This window comes from Numida meleagris, chromosome 20 (genome assembly GCF_002078875.1).
Source record: "Numida meleagris isolate 19003 breed g44 Domestic line chromosome 20, NumMel1.0, whole genome shotgun sequence".
Classification (NCBI taxonomy): Eukaryota; Metazoa; Chordata; class Aves; order Galliformes; family Numididae; genus Numida; species Numida meleagris.
The window spans coordinates 4510478-4530686 of record NC_034428.1 but is presented as its reverse complement, the minus strand read 5'-3'; the positions used below and the strand labels follow the sequence as shown (position 1 = coordinate 4530686).

Here is a 20209-nt window from a genome sequence, read left to right as displayed (position 1 = left end):
GGCCTCCCCAGAGCACGCACGGGCAGATCCCCGGGTGTAAAATATCACATCTGGCATCAAAATGATTTTATTGTTCACTTGGGAGTGGGACGTCTCTCACCCGGCCCTGTGCTACGCCAGGCAAAGTCAAAGCTCTGAAATGGAAATGCTCACCCGTCCAGTTGAGAATGGAAATAATAATTAAGTCTGAAACAGTGAAAAAATAGCAGAACTTTGTACTGTGAAAGGCCTTCACCGTAATATAAATAGGTAAGAAAATACTTGGGAGTTTTTTCAGAGAGGAATCTCAACCCCAGCTCTGTTCAAGAGACCAAGTCTGTCTTTCATGGCATACATTCCGTTAATAAAGTCTCTGCAAAAAGAATAAAAATCTCTCTTCAAAATGGAGGGGAAAAAAAACCCACAACCTTACTGGAGCAGGAAAACAGGATCTTCAGCACTGCGCTCACATTTACCTGCACACAGCAGTCGTGCTCCCCAGCTCCCACATGGCAGGGAAGTGCTAGGAAATATCAAGGGTGATGCTCAGCATCTTGGCAGGACGCTGCCTGCAGGAGACAAAGGCCTTGCACACAAGAAGCCTCCAGGAGGATGCTCCCCACCGCCTGCCAGTCTGGAAGATTCCAGTGGAGGTGGGGACAGGGGCAGCCCAGTGCTGCACACCTCAACCCACCTCTATTGCATAAGGATTGAGGGGAAAAAATGCCCAAATTGAGCAGCAAAAGCACTGCTAACCGAGTCCTCTATCAGTGCTCTGAGCACTCTCACGTCACCAAGGGGACGCAGGGTGCGATGAAGCTGCCACATTTTTGCAGCCGTGTTAGTGCAGTAAGAAAGGAAGGAAGGAAGGCACAGGAAAGGTCACTGAAGCCTCAACGGTTTGCTGTGATCCAGGCAGAAAATACCCAGAAAAGGCCCCCAGCTCTGAGGGTGCTGGTGTGGAGTTTTGTAAGGCACGTGCTCATCTGCTATCCAGCAGCAATTTCTGCATTTCAACTCCAGCGCCAGATTTTGGGGTCTTGTTTCTTGTTGGGGGGGCCAGGGGAGTACAGTGCCACCACGAGTGACGAGTAAGGTGTCCTTAAGCAGCAGGAGCACTTCCCACCCCTGCTTTGGTCCTGCAGAAATCAGCACAATCTTCCTCCAGTGCCTGCGAGGAGCTGGCTCAGAACTGCACCCAGCCTGCATTTGCCTGTGTCTGGTTAGAATCTGACCTGGAGAAAGAAAGAGAGAGAAAAAGAGGGTTTAGACACTGAAAAAAAAGGGTTTTAGACACTGAAAAAAGAGAGTTTAGGCACTAGAAGGGGCTGCAGCACGAGTCGCCTGGTGCCAATCCGTAACTCTCCCCCACACATGGCCAGGCACAGCAGCCTCTCACCTTTTAAAAACATTCAAAATGTGTTCGGGTGGGGGGGTGCCCCCAACCCATTGCTGTTTCAGTGAGAGTAAAACCAGCAGGACTGGGTTCTAACGCTGCAGGTATGGGCCCACGCAATCTGCAAACCCCACACGGCCTCACCCTGAAGCTTTGGTGAAGTCACCCCAGACGTCGGTGGCAGGGGCAGAGGGAGCAGCAGCGGGCTGTGGCCAGGACAGCAGGGAGTCTGCAGCAGCCAGGGCAGTCAGAGGAGCCAAAGAGAGAGCAGAAAGAGGAAAAAAACCTGTTATTGCCAATTCTAACTTCCAGATTCCCTCCTTTCGTGAAGATGCTGCACTGCTTTTCCACGCACCCACTGTTTGAACGCGGTCGGTTTATCACTGCAGCCTGACTGGGGTTCAAGATGAACTTCTCAGCACTGCTGAGCTCTGTGCTGCACACAGATGGTCAAAGACCAGGCAGGAGGGTCAGCATTCACGCAGGGAGTTTCTAAACACACTGCCCTTCCAGCTTTCAAACTGTGTGTGCACAGCTTGTGCATCACAAAGCAAGGAGTAGCTCTGAACAGCTAGGGGGTATTAAGAGACTGGGTGCTGGGACTGATGAGCTGGATGGCTTTGTGATCCCATTCCCATGCCTCAGTTTCTCTCATCCAACAAGAGGGCATGGGCACCACCTCCTCCTGCAGGAGCTCAAGAGGAACGTCAAGGTCTTTCCATATGCTCCTCGAGAGTTAAAACTGAATCTAAAGAGCCTTATAGCTTATAGTTTTGTAAGACACAGACCTGTGATGGGGGTTCCGGGGAGCCGGATGGCTGCGGGGAGCGAAGATGGCAGCTGCTCTCCAGAAGGAAGAGTTGCAGCGGAAGATTTTCCTCCTGGAGGTGGGGGGAGCAAGCTCAGGCCCCCAGGGCCTGCAGGACGTGGTCTGGCGTTCCCTGCTGCTCCTTCCTTTTTCTTCATATTCTGAAAGGGGACAGAAGAGGGAAACTTTAGGTGGCACCACGTTTAAATCCAGAGTTGGAGCTTGATTCTACCTCTCCCTCCCAGGCAACGCTTTCAAGTAGCCCAGCAGCTCGGATGCTTTGTTCTGGGGGAAAAGACCGCTGTGCTACATCCTCCTGGTGCAGCATCAGGTGTCTAACCACACATGTTTTCATCTGTGAATCCCCACCACATAGCCACAGACTGGGTTTTGTGACTGGGAACCATAAGACACCCCTCTACAAATCATTGCAGGCAGCGTGGGCACGAGCAGCTCTGCACCAGGCTTCCTCTAGCAAGGGGATTTCAACAGAAAGCCACTGCTTCCTCTTGTGCCACGAACCACAGAAGCGGGGAAAAACAGATTGTGAGGGCTGAGCGTGAAGGCAGACAGCTTGGCTTGAGTCTGCAGCCCTAAGAAGCAGAGTTTCAGATCTTAGAATAAACGAGGCTAACAAAAGAGACTAAGAGAATATTCTTCACGCTTCCATTTCCCAATACACTGGGAAAAAAGGAAGGGTTCTAGCGATGTTTCTCTTTGAGTTTCTAGGACAATCACCAAAACCACAGGGCATATGTGTACAGGGTAAAACACTTGGAGTAGATTTAACCAGCAAAAGCCCTCACCGCAATGTTAAGCTTAATGGTCTGCCCCTCCTTGAAGCCCAGGTCCAGTTTGGGTGCCTGGTCAGGGTTCTCAGCCTGCTTGGCCAGCTCGTTCTGTTGCTTCACCCACCTGCAGGAAGGCAAGAAAAAAGAAAAGGACTCGTAAGCTCTAACCCTCTTTGCACCATGCGTCCTCACTCAAGTGAGTCAGGCACAGGAAACCAGGAGCAAACAGCTCCCTTACCCCCACCTCTTGGGGTGAACACCTGCAGCCACCACATGAAACCATCAAGCCAAGAGGACAAAAGGTGAGGCACAAACTCACTTAAAATGGTCCTGGAGAGCGACATTGAAGTCAAAAGCATCCCCTCGATCAACAAATCCAACTCCAATGAAAGCACGGCGGCCTGAGGAATGAGGAAGAGTAAAAGCTAGAAATGCAAAACAGTGTAAAAGCCAGGGATGCAGAGCAGGAGTGGGGGGACAGCCAATTTCACACCCCCGTGACTGTCAGCTCCTCCAGCTGGAGCTGGGAGGGGAATTCTGATGGCAGCAAGGCTGAGGTTAGAACTGGAGCTGCATTTCTTTCTTCCTTCTACAAAGAAAGGGAAGCGGTGTTATACTGTCAGCAGGGCTGTAACGTGAGGCTGGAAGAAAACTGCAGCCACGCTTTCAGTTAGGAAAGCTGCGTTTACATCATTGCTTTAGCTTGATTGGGTTTACAGACCTAGCGAAACCAGCTTTAAAATTAGTATAAATGAATCAACGCAGAGTCTGGCATCACAGCAACGGTCCTACACAGAGGTGTGTCCTTAATGCTGAGCAGTAGATTAAAAAGTTGCTTAAAAAAAATCAGATGTTTTTTTTTTCCTAGCAAAGGACAGAGCATAAAGGACAGAGGCGATTTGTCCATCCACCACTGTATGCAGGGAATATCTAGCTCTCAAACACACGAATCCTTCACCAATAAGAACTCAGAACAAGCTCTGAGTGCTTTCAAGAACAGCTCCTCTATCCACTAGCACCACAGCAGGGCCGCACCATTGCCATCCTCGATCCGGATGACGAAATATCTGCTGGAATCTGTCACGCTCTCCACGGCGATGCCAGGGAATTCCTCCACGGGGGCCTGGGCAAAAAGCTCTCCTGAAAAAAAGAAATGGGTGTGGGTTAACATGCCAGTGTAGCACCTCAGTGCCACTCTCCTTGCTGTGAGGACGAACACAGAGGCAGCAGCCTGCACGCAGGACATGGGCAAACATTTCCTTTGTAAAGGAATTTTCCATTTCCTTTGTAGCAGCAGCTTGGGTGGTAATTAAGAATTCAGGAGATGGAAAAACTGGCAGTGACTTGCTGTGATGACAGGAAGCTTGGAAGAATCACGGTCAGATCCTGTTTTTCTTATTTTGGGCTGTAACTCAGATCCTCATCACTTCATTCCACCAGATAAAGCCTCCCCAGCGGTAGGCACGAACATTTTTCCTGGCTTAGTTACTAATGCTCAACAAAGGAGCCTCCCATTATCTGGTGCTACATGGCACAACGCTCTGGAGGTGACATACCAGCTCATTAACACTCAGCAGACGGATTCAAAAAGCAACACGCAGCCGCCTTCCAGCAACACCATGCTGAGGTCTGCCCTGCCAACAGCTCAGTGCCACCCAGGGGTGACAGTAAAGCCATTCTGCCGTGGTCCCTCCTCCTCACCTGAGGTCTTGTCCTCCAGCTTGATGAAGGCGGTCTTGCCCTTGGCGGTGATGCGCAGCCTGCCACTCCATGCTGGCTGGTCAAGCTGCCACTCCGCAGCTCTGTGGAGAGGAAAAGGTGACTGGACTCTGGGTAGCCCTGCAGTTCCCAGGCAGCAGCACTGAGACAATTTTATGGCATGCCAACATACCACGGAGCCTCATGAGACAGCACGTGAGGGGACCTGCTTGCACCTGGGCTTGCAGCAGACGGGCAGCACACATCACGAGACCTCTCGTCTCACCCCAAATCTGCTGACCACTTGCAGAAGCACTGGGGAACAGGCCCACAGTTCTGCACTGCACGATGCAGAAAGGTTTCACTTCCCTTTCTGCAGGATCACCAGCCTGAAAACAGCTTTAGGGCAGTGCAAGCTACGCTGGGGAGGGCATCCTTGTGGAATATCTCCACTTTCATAGAATCACGGAGCGGTTTGCGTTGGAAATCTCCTGCCATGGGACACCACCCACCAGACCAGGCAGCCCAAGACCCCTGCAGCCTGGCCTGGAACACCCCCAGGGATGGGGCACCCACAGCTCTCTGAGCAGCCTGTGTCAGGGCATCACCGCCTCCGGGTGAAGAATTTCTCCCTGATCCATTTCCCCTGGTCGTACCGCTACACACCTGGTCAAAAAACAACCCCCCCGGCTGCCCTCTAGCCCCTGTAGGTACCGAAAGGCCGTTACAAGGCCTCCCGCAGCCTTCCTGGCCGGTTGGACTGGATGATCCTTTCCAACTTTGCCGATTCCATCGCTCTTCTCCAGGCACAACAACCCCGGCTCTCACTCTCTCCTCGCAGCGAGGCTGAGAGGGCCTGCAGCCCAACTGCGGGGCCTGGCTGCCTGCGGGAACCCCGGGGCCGCACCAGGCCCATCCCCGCGTCGCACCGCACCTGTAGCCGCGGTTGGAGGCCCTCGGCGGCACTCGGTAGACGTGCACGGCCGGTTTCACGCACAGCACCGCCTCGTAGTCCTCCGCCATGGCCGCCAGCACGACGGAAGGGCGCCGGCGCCTCTATGGTACCGCCCGCCCCGGGGCGGGGAGAGGGGAGGAGGGAAGGCACTTCCGGTGCGTGCTGAGCATGGAGCTTCGCGACTGCGCCCCCTGCCGGCCGGGAGGTGCACTGCGTTCAGCGGTCGGCCGCAAAGCCCGGGGCACGCACCGAAGGCACATTTTTCCCCTAAATCACATGAAAATAATAATAAAAGCGTTAAGAAATGACCCAGTCCTGCTCCTCCCCACTTCAGCCAGGCAGCCCCACAGCCTCTCTTCACATTACTGAGCACGGGACGCAGGGCAGCCCAGCCCCAAACCACCACAAAAAATCAAGCCCAAATTCTCCTTCTCCCCACACTTGAGCTTGGAAATTCTGCGTTCCCTTCCCACGCACCCAACCCTCGCGGCCCAAAGAGAACAGACGTCCCTCATCCCACCCATGACACCTCACAACCACGGAGGGCAGCCCTCAGGGTGACACCAAGGCTACCACGGCCAACTGCGGACGATGGATGCCGCTGAAGACAGCAGGAGCTGGGAAAGGGGAAGAGGGGACAGGGCCAAGCGACGAGACGGAACCACGCCGTGAAAAGTTTAAACACATTTATTGAAAATACAATTTATAAAATGTTTCTCTGCATACTCGGGCGCGCTCTGACAGGGCGGCGGGAGAAGCCCTCGGCCCCCCCCCACCCCACCCCCTCCCCGGAGGAAGGCGCGTGCCCCGGGACCGCCGTCTCGCCCTGCCCGCAGGTCGGGAGCAGCCGCCACGGCTGAGGCATCGGCGCGCGGTCAGTGCTGGAGAACAAGGTCGGGTGTGCAAGGAGAAGGGGTGGTAGGCACCTGACGGACGGGAGGAGACGTCTAACATTGGCAAGGTAGCGGGAGCTACGCCAGGAGCTGGGGTTGGGGTTGTTTTGCCAGCCGCTGGCCTTCTGGAATCGAAGCTATCGAGCGATCGTTAAGGAAAGGTGCGGCGACTACAGTTATTGCTAATGTCCTTCTCCCCTCCTGCTCCCACCCACCCAAAACAACCAACCAACAACAAAAAAAAAAACACGGTTCCACAGATGCCTCCAGCCTGAGAGGGAGCTCAGTAAGCAGCAAGATTATAGCTTCTAAAGCCACGGAGATGGGTCGGGATCCTGGTGGGACAAGACTTCTGCCCTTCCCACCTTGCCATCCTCCTTCACCAGTCACTCAAGGCTCCAGGGACTCGCGTGGAGGGTGACATGGGGTCAATGAGCCAACCGACATTCTAGCAGATGCCATCTTTTTGTACACAGGTAGTTTTATTTTACCTTTTTTTTTTTAAGCCGTATTTCCATCCACGCCTTTCCGGATGGGAGTTTCCCCATACAACGTGGCATGGCACAGTCACTTCTGTTCAGGCAGAAGGCATCAGGTTTGCTCATTTATCAAATCTGCCAAGCACAAAGCATCCGGCAACACTGCACCCGTACAGAATAATCCTCTGACAGCCAACAACAGTAATTTTCTAGGTACTGAGCACACAGCAATCCGCCGGCCCGCGGCCATTTCAGCTGAATGAACAGTCGAGATCTTCATGACACGCAGAAACGCCTCCGTGCCCGAAGTCACCCGCCATTACATCCCCTCCAAGAAGAGCCTTAGTGTTCATCTAATCCCTGGAGACAGCAATATTGATAGGTCAGCTTTGTCTAGCGTGCATTAGGACAGACAGCACCGCGCACGGGGGAAGCATCCACGTTCAATAGCATCCTGTGACACACACCGGTTCCTCGCGGCTCTCCTCCACCGCTGCCGTCCTGGGAAGCTCTCAGCCCGCAAGCTGCCTGAAATCCTGTCTCTTCACAGGAGCAGGAGCAGCAAGAGCAACCCGTTCCCTGAAGTCTAGCAGAAAGCTGGCTGTTATCACCCACAGTGTACGACGATGGGGAGGTTTCCGGACTTGATCGAGCACATTTTGTTCCCCGATGTCTGTGATTTCTAGAAGCGTGTGTATCAGGTACAGCACCGGCTCGTACCGTAACAGAGATCAGAGCCTTCAGTCCATTGTAAGCCACTTCGGTTTCAACCTTTGGAGCAGCGGCCGTCCCGCTCCCTGCCGTTACGTCAGCCACAAACGTGGGCTGGACGGAACACAGCTCTTCGCCATGGGTTTATTTCATGGAGCAAATCAGAGCCACACAGCACTATTATCCTCCTAGCCTGCACGTCCAGATGCAGCAGAGCCCTAGCTCCTTGCAGTTCAGCTCTGCTGCAAGCAGTAACCACACAGCAGGCATTTTCATGGGATCTGTCGACATTCCCTTCTCCCCAAATACAAAAAGATGTATTTAAAGTTTTTTCCTCAAGCCAGCAGAAAACACTAGCCAAGCTTTAACGGGTGCAATACACAAACCATTGTCATTGGACTCCACTGGCTCCCAGGCCATGGCAAGCAGAAAGGCTGGGCGTCCCAGAGTCCAATTTGCTTGGCAGTGGTAGAAACACAGAACAAGAAGCTAAGCTTGTCAAACCCTGACCACTAAAGTTGCAGGAATTTAGTGAAATCCCTTTTCAAACAGTTAGCTACCTCTCTCAATTAAAACGAACTAAACAGTTAAAACCCTTTCCATGCACTCCCTTGAAAGTCAATCCGATACACAAACAGGAAACAAAAGGAAAAAAAAAAAATCAAAAGATACCCTCTGAAACAGAACTTGCTCTTAAAGTGATGAAGACAAAATGCGTGTCTGGGGAGGCTTCCCATTTCTTTTTTTTTCCCCTAAATCCCAGGTTCTGAGTACAACAAACATTATTGCTGGCACTAGCTTCAACCAAAGTGGCACACATGACTCTTTGCACCTGTCCGAGTCCTTTACCCTCCCCTCCCCTTTCCGCTTACAGTGACTGGGGACAGCCCTCGTCAGTTTGCCGATCACAGTGCGTGGAGCGGGGAGGTCACAGTGCGTGGGGTTGGAGGTCACAGTGGGCAGAGCAAAGGGGATCACAGTGCAAGTAAACCAGGTAGTTCCCTTTGCTCAAGTCCATTTGTCCGCCACAGCAGTGCGACCCGTGGCGGCTGACCCTGCTTTCTGCAGCATCCTCTCGTGCCCACGTTTATCTGCGTTGTTTGAAGCCTTGTGAACCATCGGGGCCCAGGGGCTGCCTAATCACATTATTGGGCTGTCTGACGTCCTCCGGTTGGGAGATCCTTGTTGGCCTGCAAGGAGAAAGGAGAGGACGATGCAATATATCTGTGGAATGTAATACGTATGCCTTCAGCAGATACTCCTGCACTTGCTTTGGTGGGAAGCTGCAGGACAATTGTCACAGACCTGCTGCATTTCTCCCTGGGACAAGGGAACAAGACCAAAACTAAACTGACGCTTCATTTCTTTCCTGAAGTTTTCGAAGTCTTGTTCCCAAATAGCCAAGACCCACGCTACAGCTACAAAGGAGAGGCCTTAAACAACCCGTACTCATTTCAGAGTGCTTACTTTTAACTCTCCCATCTGCAGACAGTAGCTTCTTCAAGTCAAAACCAAAGCCAAGACAAGGTAACGTCATGTCAAAATAATTCTGGTTGCTTGCACTCCTCTCTATCTTCCCAGCTTGCTCTCCCAAGGATTGAAGATAACCTTTATTGGCTTACTGCGCACAAGCACTTCCTTTAGCTGCCAAAAATTTGAACCGTAGGTTGCTGTGTTTACTAACAAAATGCTCCTTTCCCCTTGGCTGGCCCCATTTTACAATACGAGGAGCACACCTCCCCTTCCCCCTGCAAGGAGCACGCACAAAGATGTCACTGTCCTGCCCCCAGCGCCGAGGCTGCTCTCACCTATCTAGAATGGGTTTCTCCTGCTCCTCTTCGGGGCTGGCGCTGCCCAGTATTCGTTTCCTGGCCTCAGCGTACTCTGCCTCCCTCTGTGCCAGGGACTTCACAGGGAACGCCGGTCTGGTGGCCGAGTTGGGGTTGCTGAGCACACCGTTGGTGGCCGGCCGCTTCAGGATCCGGATCTGTGGGGGGGGACCCGAAGGAACGCTGTCGTCCTGAATCACGATCGGCACTTTAGGAGGAGATTTGGATTTTCTACTGTTTAAAAAAAATATATATATATGAACAATAAACAAACGAAAACACGTTTGATCAGTAGTTATTTTTACTGCAAGCACGCTTTTAATTGTGTGTGAATTCCTCACGGTCAGATGTCATTCCCATGACCAAGAGGCAGCCTGTAATAATTAGAGACCTTGTTATATCTGTAACCCTAAACTAGTGGCAATCTGCAAGTTTGCAGATTGGCTCAGCAAGAGACAGAAAACACCAACCTCTGCTGCGTTCAGCATCTTTAAACTCAACCAAAGGAGACATTGAGCAGAGACAACCTCACTTTTGATTTGATTCACTAAAGATTTTCCCAAAAAAGTGTTTACGCATCTTCAAAGATATTGGTGTAAGCAGCTTAATTCCATCCCTTGGCAGGCCTTAGGGCCAGCCTGGGCCCAACCTGTTTCAGTTCCCACTGACCTTTTGCTGTGTGGGTGTGGGAATCCCAGAGAAGCAATACCATGACCCTAAGTGGCATGTTAACAATCAAAAGGAAACAAACAAACAAAACGATGCATCAGAAGTGATTAGAAATATCTGTGCTAGGAGGCAATAACAAACACACCTCCACTCCAACCCAAAACAAGCAGGAAAATTAAGTCTTCCTGATGCAAGACACAGTGAGCCAATTTAAGCTATGAGCTGCGATTACCTGACTCACTCATTTCTTCCAGTGAGTGTCTTTTTCTTAAATGGCTTCATCATAGCTGGAGCTATAGCCAGACTGGGAGACCCGGCTCTGAAATAAAATCACTCCCAAGAATCTTTCCATGACTCTGCTACAGATCGGAGGGGCCCCCTAGTGGCATCGACACAGATTCCTCATTTCTCACCACTGACACCGCACAGCATAGTTACCTTTCCTTCTGTGTGATCTTCAGCTTCTTTTCCAACCGTCTGTCTATCTCCTACAGAGGAAGGAGGAAGAAATAAAAACATGAAGGCTCGTCTTTGAGATCAGAGCATCAATCTGTCTGCAAACACCTTTCGTTTCCCTCCTCGATACAGCGATGCCTTACTGTAAAAGGCAGAGGTGGAACACCCCTCAATCCGAGGATGACTTGCTAACCGAGAGGCAGAGGAAAGCAAAGCCACTGCACTCACTGTACGCATGAATACACCTACAGCAGGTTGAAGCTGCAGAGCAGGGTGGAATGGCAGCCGCGAGGAGCTCATCTCATCTCCCCTGGAGGGCAGTTTTCATTTTCAGAACTTCAGCTGGTAAGAAAGCTCTCTCATGGGCAGAAGAAAGCCCCAGAAACATTCGGCAAGGTGCTCCCAGATGGAGTGGGCACTGGCACCAGACCTCCCTGCCAGAGAATCCCTGGAAGCAGCAGCTGGGACAACCCACAGCAGCTCAGACCCAGGGTCTGCAGCCATCCCGAGGACTAGCCGGCAGGTCTGCATTCCTGCTGCTTGCTGCAAGAACCCGCCTTCACCAAAACATCCCTGCCCTGCCCAACCTGCACCCAGAGACTCACCGAGCTGCACTACCCAACCGTGCTTTTTCCTCCTATACTTCTCCTTTGCTTTTGCAACAGAGCTGCCAAGTCAATCAACACGCGGAAAGACGTCTTCATTACTCCTGAGAGCCAAGTGTGGCTTTAAGCTTGCTGACCTCTGTTGAAAGCTTGCACCCACCTTACCAAAGGTGTTTACATTTTGCATGTGGAGCAATTATACAGAGAAACTCTGCTAAATAAAGCTCTCAGCCCCTGCAACCTCTGAGTAACCTATCCCAGCAAGCTGCACCTCACCATTATCTTCAGATCCCCATGACTGCTGATCATATAAAAGAGCCTCCAAAACAGCAATGTGTTTTATTTAACCACCAGTGAAGAGGGAAAAAAGTACCTGGGAGTGTCCCAGTTTCACCAGCCAATAACTGGTAATGCTGCAGGAAAGGTCAAGCTCCTGGCAGGATGCAGTCACACTGCTTTTCAGGTCAATCTGTTTAACTACACTACAAGCCTGCTGCCAGCAAAGCCTGCCCTGCTGTCAAGAAGCATGCACAGCCTGGCAAGGAGCTACACTCCCCACACCCTCAGCCCAACACTTCTTTGCACAGCAGCTCCCCAGTGAGCAGGGAATGAATGCAAGTCACGACACGGTGCCAAAGTATGGTGCTACTCGTGGACGTGCAGCCCACAGTATCCTCCATCTAGAAAAAGACGGTTCTGAGTTGTTCAGGAAAAAATTCTGTTGGGTGAGAGATTGAATTTTCTAACCAGCTCTGTATGAGGAGGCCACAGTTGTATCCTAGGAATACAACACAGCATTGAGCCGAAGGCCAAATCTCAGCTGAACCCCCCTGCTGAGGGCAAACACACCTGCAGCTTCCTTCCTTCTCAAGGAGACTCGAATTTCAGAGGAAAATCCCATCTCAATGTTGCTCAGGAGGACGGAACCTCCTGCCCACATGGATGGAGGAATGGCCAGCCCGGAAGGCAGCACGGAAGCGGATATCCTGGCCAAGGATGGCAACAAACAATGACAACCAAACCAAGGCCAGGGGGTTAGCTCATCTGTCCACCCTCCACCAGTAGAGGTTACATCCTACTATAGAACAGTTTTTCAAACTCAAATACGTGGCAGCACCCCCGACCCCAGGGCTGTCTGGAATGAAGCTTCCTTAAATATCTCCCCATAAATACCTCACAAGTTGGTGAGGGGTGCAGGGAGCAAAGTCACAAGCATCTCCACTCATTCATAACACAAGGAGGATTTTTCCAATGCCATACAGCAAGTACCGAGAGCAGAAGCAGCACACCAACCCTCAGCCACAGCACCCAATGTTGGCTGTACAACGCACTGCCCATGGCACAGCGAGCCATAAGGGAGATCCAGTTCTGCTCCTCTCTTCCTTCCTGGCAGAGGAGAGGTGGCTTTGACCCAAGCCATGTTTCTGCATTCCTGTAGGCTCTGTGAGTCAGTCCTGGGGCTAACGTCACGTTCTTTACCTCAGATGGCCAGATCCTGTAATTGCAAAGCGTCATTTCAACCCCATCACCTGAAAAACACTCTGATTAATGCAACTGTCACAGTGATCGAGTGCTGCTGGGCAGCTCTTCAACCTCTCATGCACCAGGGACGTCCTGTCTACATCCTCTGCTGCCAGAATCTACAGCTTCCTTGTCCAGAAAGAAACACATCTTTAATTTACCCACTATATGCAAGGGTGTTCCAAGGAATCCTTCAAAACCTACCACCAGTATACCCCAAGCGAGCCCTTCACCACCCAGATTTTCACTCTTTCCTACAACTACCAAGCACTTGGCATTTCTGCTGCCTCTCACCCCCTCTGGCAGCTATAACATGAGGAGACTGATGCTGTATTTTCCTACGCAAAAGCCACATCACTGCAAACTCCTGATGCTTAATATTTTAGTGGGCATGGTGGTGATGGGCTGACAGTTGGACTTGATCTCAGAGGTCTTTTCCAACCATAATGATTTGTGATACTATAGACATGAAGGAGATTTGGAGAGCATTATCAATTCAAATGGGCAGCCCTTGATCACCAAAGCAACCCCAGGCATTAGTAAGACACACAGTTGGCAGATCACAACGGGGGTCACACTGCACACAGCTACAAGCTCAAGAAGCAGAAACAGCAGATCTGTTTGCCTGCTGATGTCATTCTGCTTGCACTGCTCTCTCTCATGTTGCCTTGCCATCGAGCTGTGGATAACAAGATAAAATTAGGACCTGACTTATGGCACAAGTGCCAGAAGCACTACAACAAGCGAAAGGCATGCGCTCAGAGGAGGCGTGATCCCACACAGCATTCAAGGACACCAAGCTGGACAGGTCACATTGTACAAAACCAATTATTAATCTTCTGATGGTGCGAATGCATTAAGGAGTCTCTCCTAGCTTTTATTTCCATAACAAGCATATTTGAAACCAAAAGTTAAGCATCGTTCACGGCCCCGTGCTCTATAAACACCCTTCTCAAAGATTAGCAAAGAATCTCAACAAACTATTTTTAGTGCTATTATGTCTAGATGCTAAAAGGGACCCAGCAGACAGCATGAAGAAGACACTGTTCTTTGACATTTAAGCCGCATTGGTAGATGAGGATGTAATGGAAGCTGAGCTCCAGACCCATCACAACCAGCTTTCCACCCCAGACAAAAAACAGCAACACATGGAAGGATCGCAGCGTACCTCCTGGAAAGCAATTAGGTGAGGATGGCAAACAAACCTACTTAGACCCAACCCTCCTGAGACAGACTCACAGAATCACAGTTTGCAGGGAGGCACAAGCAGAGAACCCCAAGTTAACCCTGACTGCTGCCTTAAGCACTTGGTTGGGATAACTACAGTATGTCAGATATTTGTAAATAATTACCCTTCAGACAGCTGCCAGCAAAAGACCTTTGAATGGTCTAAAAGGCAGCAAGCCCAAGCTGGGGGGAAAGGAATAACAAAGTAACTGCTGGCAGTTTTTCTTCCAGGTTTGCTGGGTAACTATGACAATGCTTTAGCAGAAGCAAAGACTTCAGCTTCCTCCAAATCCCTTACACCAGCAGGATTCCTCCTCTCTGCCTATAAAATCCAGTCACTTTACAGAGATCCAGAGGAGATACTCGCCAAGTAGGCCACAATGGAGCTCAGAACTGCTACTGATAGAGGAAGCTGTACTCTCTTCAAAAGCTGATAACATTTCAAATACACAGCTGTGGAAAAACATTAACCACGCTCTTTGATGTATTTGCTGAGGATACTTCTGAATACAACCTGCTACCTTGCCAAATAACCGAGTGTGAGGTCAAACCCTGAAAGAGGGAATGAGTGTGGAGCTGCATCCTCCCACATCTGTGCAGTGGGAGCCTCATCTGCTGAGCACAAGCACCGCTAGGTACCCTGAGAATACCCCCAAGTGAGAGCAGAAGCAGACAATCCCCAGGTAGCAAACTGACTCCTCGCTAGCTACTCATTTCTTTCCTCTGAAGATATATAAATCATCTGTTAATTACTAGAACATTCCAATTCCTCAGGCTAGTGGGAGGCAGACTGCTCCATTAATTAATTTGCCAAGTTACTCTGCTTACGATAATCCTGGCAGTGGACCGTACCCAACATGATGCCAAGAAAGCTGCAGCTCCTTCTAGCTGCGTGGCATCTATATCTTCCACAGGTAGGTAATGCTTCTCAGCAGCTACAAAACACAAGAATATTTTCAGGTGCAAGTCTGGCAAGGGATCCCTCCTCCTTACCCAGGCAGAGGCACGACAGAGGGGGAAGCATTTAAGAGGGCTGCAGTTTCTTCTCCCTCCCCACCATCACAGTTCAGAGGCACAGGCAGATGCTCATCAAGGTCGTGCTGCTAAAACTGGCAGCAAACACAGACTGCTACCAGGTGATGCTGCCTCACAGCAACATCCCACGGCAGATGCTGGCTTTGTGGCATTAAGGTGCCTGTTTATTCCTAGCCAGCGAAGCTCTTTTCTTATCAAACAGTCTCTGCTTGGGCAACGTTGAGGAACAGAAAGTTTTGTTTCCTAGTTTCAAGATTTTTGACCAATTACAAATACCTAGAGCAAATATTTGGTCAATGTTTTACAGAAATCACAGCGACCCCGTGCCCCTCCTGGTGCTTCCTCCTGACAGCAGAAAGCACTGGTTATCCTCAGGGCTTTTCTCCAAGGCACGGCCCTACTCTGCAAGGAAAGAGTGCCCAAACCCTGCTGACTTGTCCTCTGATCACACAAGGAGTTAGCAGGCTACACGGGCTGGAGGTCACAGCGTTATGCTCCGAAATACTTCCCTTTTGACTTCTGTGTACTTTGATCACATTTAGCAACAGAAGTAACACCAGCCAAAACCCAGATGCAACCCTTCGCAACCAATGATTCACCTGCCTCTGCTGAAGGGTGAAATCCAAAGCAGGAAGCCCAGCCTGCTTCCACCTATCACTTATACATCAATCCGTGCAGAGAAGGCAGAAAGGAGCTCTGCAAGCATCAGGCCCTCCCAGAGCACAGCAACGCCAGCAGACAATCTCCATGCCCACACACACCCCCAGCTCTCTGTGATCCACGGACATGGGGATTCCACTCCAGTTTTGGAGCATGGCTTCCCATCTGAAGTGCAATGATTAGTTTAACCAGGTAAACAGGCTCAAAAACATGCCTCCCTCTTGTTATTTCCCTCTTCCTGAGAGCCACGTAGGCCACACAAAAGAGAAATGAGCAATGCATTAAGTCATATTTGTGGTTACCAACCCAGGCTGTGTCTTTGATGCCTCACACTTCGATCCTGCCACACGTCTCTTAGACAACCCCGGACAGCTCACTCGTTACTCACACACCAGTTCCCCCCTATAACTCACTGACAAACGAAACCTCTCCATTTCAGACTTTTCAAATACCTGCACACCATGCAGCTGCACAATACAGAGCCTCGTTAGCCAGATCTCCTGGCCCCACAAAGTTCTGCTGCATCAGCTTGGTACAAAGAACTCACACATAACACCCCCCTGCCTGCAAAATTCCTGGGGTAGAGGAAGCTAATGGAGCAGAGGTTTCTGCTTAGTGTATGGTCACTCGGGGTGGCACATACCAAACAAGCTGCTCCTTGAGCTGCCAAGCGCCGGGTAATTCTGATGACACAAAACTAGAAGACAAACAGAAGCCGTATTAAGAAAAAGAATAAATCGACTATCTTTTTTATAGCTACTTTGACTGATCAAGACCAAAAGATAAGTTGTATCAGGTATCTGGGCTTTTCCCCTTTCAAAGGGCACCAGCTTCCCTTCAACGAATTAAGGTCTCAGCACTGTCTGTTTTGAAAGTCAAATCTACAAAAGCTAAATGAGCTGCCATAATGACTAAGGAAGCCACAGCACCTCTGCCCAGCCCAAAACTGCCTCTTGCTGAGAAGCACACTGTTCAAGATCTGGAGTCTTATTGATTTAGGAGCCTAGCACCAAGAGGCACACATACAAAGGGAAGGATGAGCATTAAAGATCTCAGCATCCTTTCTGTTCCATAGAATACTCTCATGTGGCTTATTAGAAAGCTGCATACTCAGAACCGTGGATCTCCTTTGCTACATTTCTCCTGTTTCCTCAAATATGTGCTGAAGGGTCTGAAGAATAACTAGTCAGGTTCACAACTGCTTAGTGTTTAGAATACAGTTAAAGCTGCTCCTTGGCATGGTACGTTTTATCTTTGTTTTATTGCATACTCCTCTGGACCATGGCTATCATATCTAGAAGTTAGGCTCTGTCTCAAATGCATGCCAGGTTAAGATATAGGTGAAAGAAGCCAAAGCAAACTCCTTAAGACAAAAACAATACTACGATTACAGTGGCAGGCCAACTCATAAGCTCTCCCTGCACAGTTTTTCACTTATGCTTTCAACAGAAAATCCACCTCATTAATGCAGCAGATCTCAAGCCTGCTCACTGCAGCAGGTTTGTTAATAAGACAAGCAGGTGCCCCTCAAATATATTTCAACTGTTAACAACTGATGTCAGTCACGCTGTCTGCTCCCCTTCCTGCACTGTTCCCCTTTTCAGAATCTGACTGTGGCAGCAATAGTTGCTGTAGTGACTCAGAGAGCCCCCAGTAGCACTTGCTTGTTTCAAGCAGAAAGCCAGGTGAGAGCAGGTCCACCTCCCCACAGGTCCATCCCAGCTTAAACTTCCTGTAGCCATCAGCAGGGCAGAGAGCCGCCTTCCTGCAGGCTGCAGCATGACCTTTCTAAAATATCTTGGCTGCTAGAAGACAGCTTCCATCTCTTCTCTTGCATAATAATAACTCCCACTGGAGACAGCTCAATTTTCTCCTTACTCCATGTGCTTTTACAGACACTCAAAGCCTGGACAACTGCAAAAGCAGCTGCAAGTGTGGTGTCAGCTCCTAAAGAAATCTGTCTGCTCTCCACTGAGCGGCACAAGTGCAACGTCTCTGCAGCTGGGACTGGCTGGAAAGGGACTTTCGAAAGGACTGGCAATGAGATTTCCCTTCTAAGGGTTTTGAAAGAACACCAAAAGGTACAAGCTGTGAGGACAAACAAGACAGACAACTGGTGCCTGGGATTTGAGCAGCCCTGCAATTTTAAACCATTACTCTAGAGCTCAGCTATTATCAGCTCCCAACCACAAGCAATGTCTCTACATGGAACGACTTAATGAGCACTTGAATTAACTCCACCATCCTGCACAAGGTTTCCCATTATCACAGGATCATGGTGCTAGCAGCAGAACCAGCCCTCCCTGGCACGTTGCAGGTGAGGGCATTGGATTACAGGTTCTATTTTGCCCCCACCCTGCTCCCCAGCTGTAACCCAACTCCTCCAGCAGTCGCTGACCAGAGCCAAGCCGTCCTCTTGCTGCAGAGCCAATTGTTACAGTGTCCTTCTGCCCTCTGAACGTCAACGAGCCCACAAAATTCCCCACAACAGCAGCTCACCCTACAGATGCAATTCTCTTTCTCGGGCTGCCCAGTAACGAACCCCCTGCACACCACCTGCCCACACTACTGCTAAAGTTACTGTTTTATTATGCAAGGGAAGCATGCAGAAACTGTCTGCAGCCTCTCAGCACGAGAGGACCCAAACACAAGCCACGAGGCTGCCTATCGGAGGCAGGGGGCTGCCCAGGAGGGGCCCCAAGCTCCTCACCGCACTCAGGGCCCTACCAACAGCCCCAGGAGCGCTGAGACAGCGTGCTGAGTCAGGTCCGAGGCGAGGCAGCAGCGGCCGCGTCCTCCCACCCCGCCGCTGGGCCAAGAGGTCGCGGTGCGGACCGGGCACGGCTCCACACCCCTGCCGCAGCCCCGCACCGTCCAGGCCGCGGCCCCTTTAAGAGGCCTACCGGCCGCTCCCGGCCAGCCCCCTCCTCAGGAGCCGCCGCCTCGTCCCCCACTCCTCCCTCTACGCCCCCTCTTCCGCCTCAGCCGTCCGGGGGCCGCCCTCACCCCGCTGTCGGCCGCCTCCTCCCAGCTCTCGGCCACCTCCTCATCTTCCATTTTAATTCCCCTCCGCCGCCGCCGCCGCCAGCCCACGACCCGCGCATGCGCGCCCCACCCCTCTCCTCCGTGCGCCTGCGCCCCGACGGCCTCTGCCAATCGGCGTACGCCCACTGCGCCTGCGCACTGCGAGGCAGCGGGTGGCCCCGGGGACGGTGAACCGCGGCGCATGCGTGGTGGCCAACTGCGGGAAGCCACGTGCGGCGGGGAGGGCATGCGGCGGGGAGGGCGGCGCGCTGGCGTCCCCTGGCGGGCGGGAGGACCGGCGGTAGGGAGAGGGACACGGATAACGCACGCATGTCACCCTCTGGGCGGAGCAGGAATCCAAGTTTTAGCAAGGCTTACCTCTCACCGCAACGCCTGCAGTCAGTCCAGCAGTGGGGATAGGGCTGCTCCCACCACAGCACCTTCAAAGCCTGGCAAAGCTCTGACCGACGTCTAGCTTTGATTGGGTTTTGTCTGGGTGCTGTGAGGAGAGAAATTCATTGGAGGGCCTCTGTGTGTCTTTCTGTCATCCTTAGTTATCTCACTTTACATCTCAACCCTCAGTGCTTGCATCATCCTGAGCAGCAGGAAGGATAGCTTCAACTCAAAGCCTTCAGTTCTTGCTAAAGACTCACTAGAATCATAGCATCATTAAGGTTGGAAAAGACCTCTAAGATAATCAAGTCCAACCATCCCTACCATGCCCACCAAATCATGTCCTTCAGAGCCTCATCTCCATGTTTCCTGAACACCTCTAGGGAAGGTGACTCAACACCTCCCTGGGCAGGCTGTTCGAATCTATCGCTACTCCTTCTAAGAAGAAGTTTTTCCTAATATCCAACTTGAATTTATGAGGCTTATCTCCCTGAAAGGTGAGCTGTTTGTCCCACTCTTCATGCACTCACACACCACTCTGGGCTTTGAAGGACAGAAATGTACAGGGATCAGCTCTGTGGAGCAGAGATCCACACACTACAGAGTTCAATGCCTCTTCCAGCACCCTAAAATAGCAATGTTCAGACAATGTGTTACGGTAGCTTTCCTTTGTACCTTAATCCTGTAAACTTCCTCAACACACCAGGTAGACACCCCATCTGTGAGCTGCACCTTGCTAGCAGATGGCAGGCAGCTTCCTAAAAACTAAAAGCAGAAAAATACACAGATTGTGGTGAGTCCTGGCTCCTGCCCTATACCAGCCTTCCTCTCCTCCAGCATCCTGAAGGCAGGGAAGGGCACCCCTGGAATCCTCTCAGTAGTTTTGCTGAGGGATGCTGTCTATAGAAGCATGAGTGGCACACGTGGCCCTGCAGCAGCTCTCATTGGTGTCCACATCCTCAAATCTCTGCTCTTTTGGCTGAGGCCTGAAAGCCTGGGTGGCCACAGGCCTATGGGTCACACAGGAGAAACGGAGCTGCATGAGGAATGGAAGGAAAGGGTGCATCATCAGGCTGTTCT

The 20209-nt window shown here is 51.2% G+C and overlaps 2 protein-coding genes across 7 annotated transcripts; both read right to left on the bottom strand.

Moving 5' to 3' along the window:
• On the bottom strand, positions 52 to 5761 carry NECAP2 (NECAP endocytosis associated 2). The gene is made up of 8 exons (XM_021417540.1): positions 5607 to 5761; positions 4676 to 4776; positions 4010 to 4114; positions 3294 to 3375; positions 2990 to 3098; positions 2164 to 2344; positions 1520 to 1604; positions 52 to 1214 (listed from the first exon to the last, which is right to left on the bottom strand). Exons 1-8 carry the CDS (start codon positions 5693 to 5695, stop codon positions 1166 to 1168), a joined length of 801 nt encoding a protein of 266 aa, XP_021273215.1. The 5' UTR covers positions 5696 to 5761; the 3' UTR covers positions 52 to 1165.
• Positions 6953 to 18870, bottom strand: SZRD1 (SUZ RNA binding domain containing 1). Of its 6 annotated transcripts, none has more exons than XM_021417542.1 (5): positions 18719 to 18821; positions 16356 to 16409; positions 10647 to 10696; positions 9519 to 9770; positions 6953 to 8900 (listed from the first exon to the last, which is right to left on the bottom strand). In XM_021417542.1, exons 1-5 carry the CDS (start codon positions 18767 to 18769, stop codon positions 8798 to 8800), a joined length of 510 nt encoding a protein of 169 aa, XP_021273217.1. In that variant the 5' UTR covers positions 18770 to 18821; the 3' UTR covers positions 6953 to 8797. The 6 variants fall into 6 exon arrangements, with proteins under 6 accessions (XP_021273217.1, XP_021273216.1, XP_021273219.1 ...); XM_021417541.1 differs by having other exon boundaries at positions 9519 to 9773; positions 18719 to 18816; XM_021417544.1 differs by lacking the exon at positions 16356 to 16409 and having other exon boundaries at positions 18719 to 18870.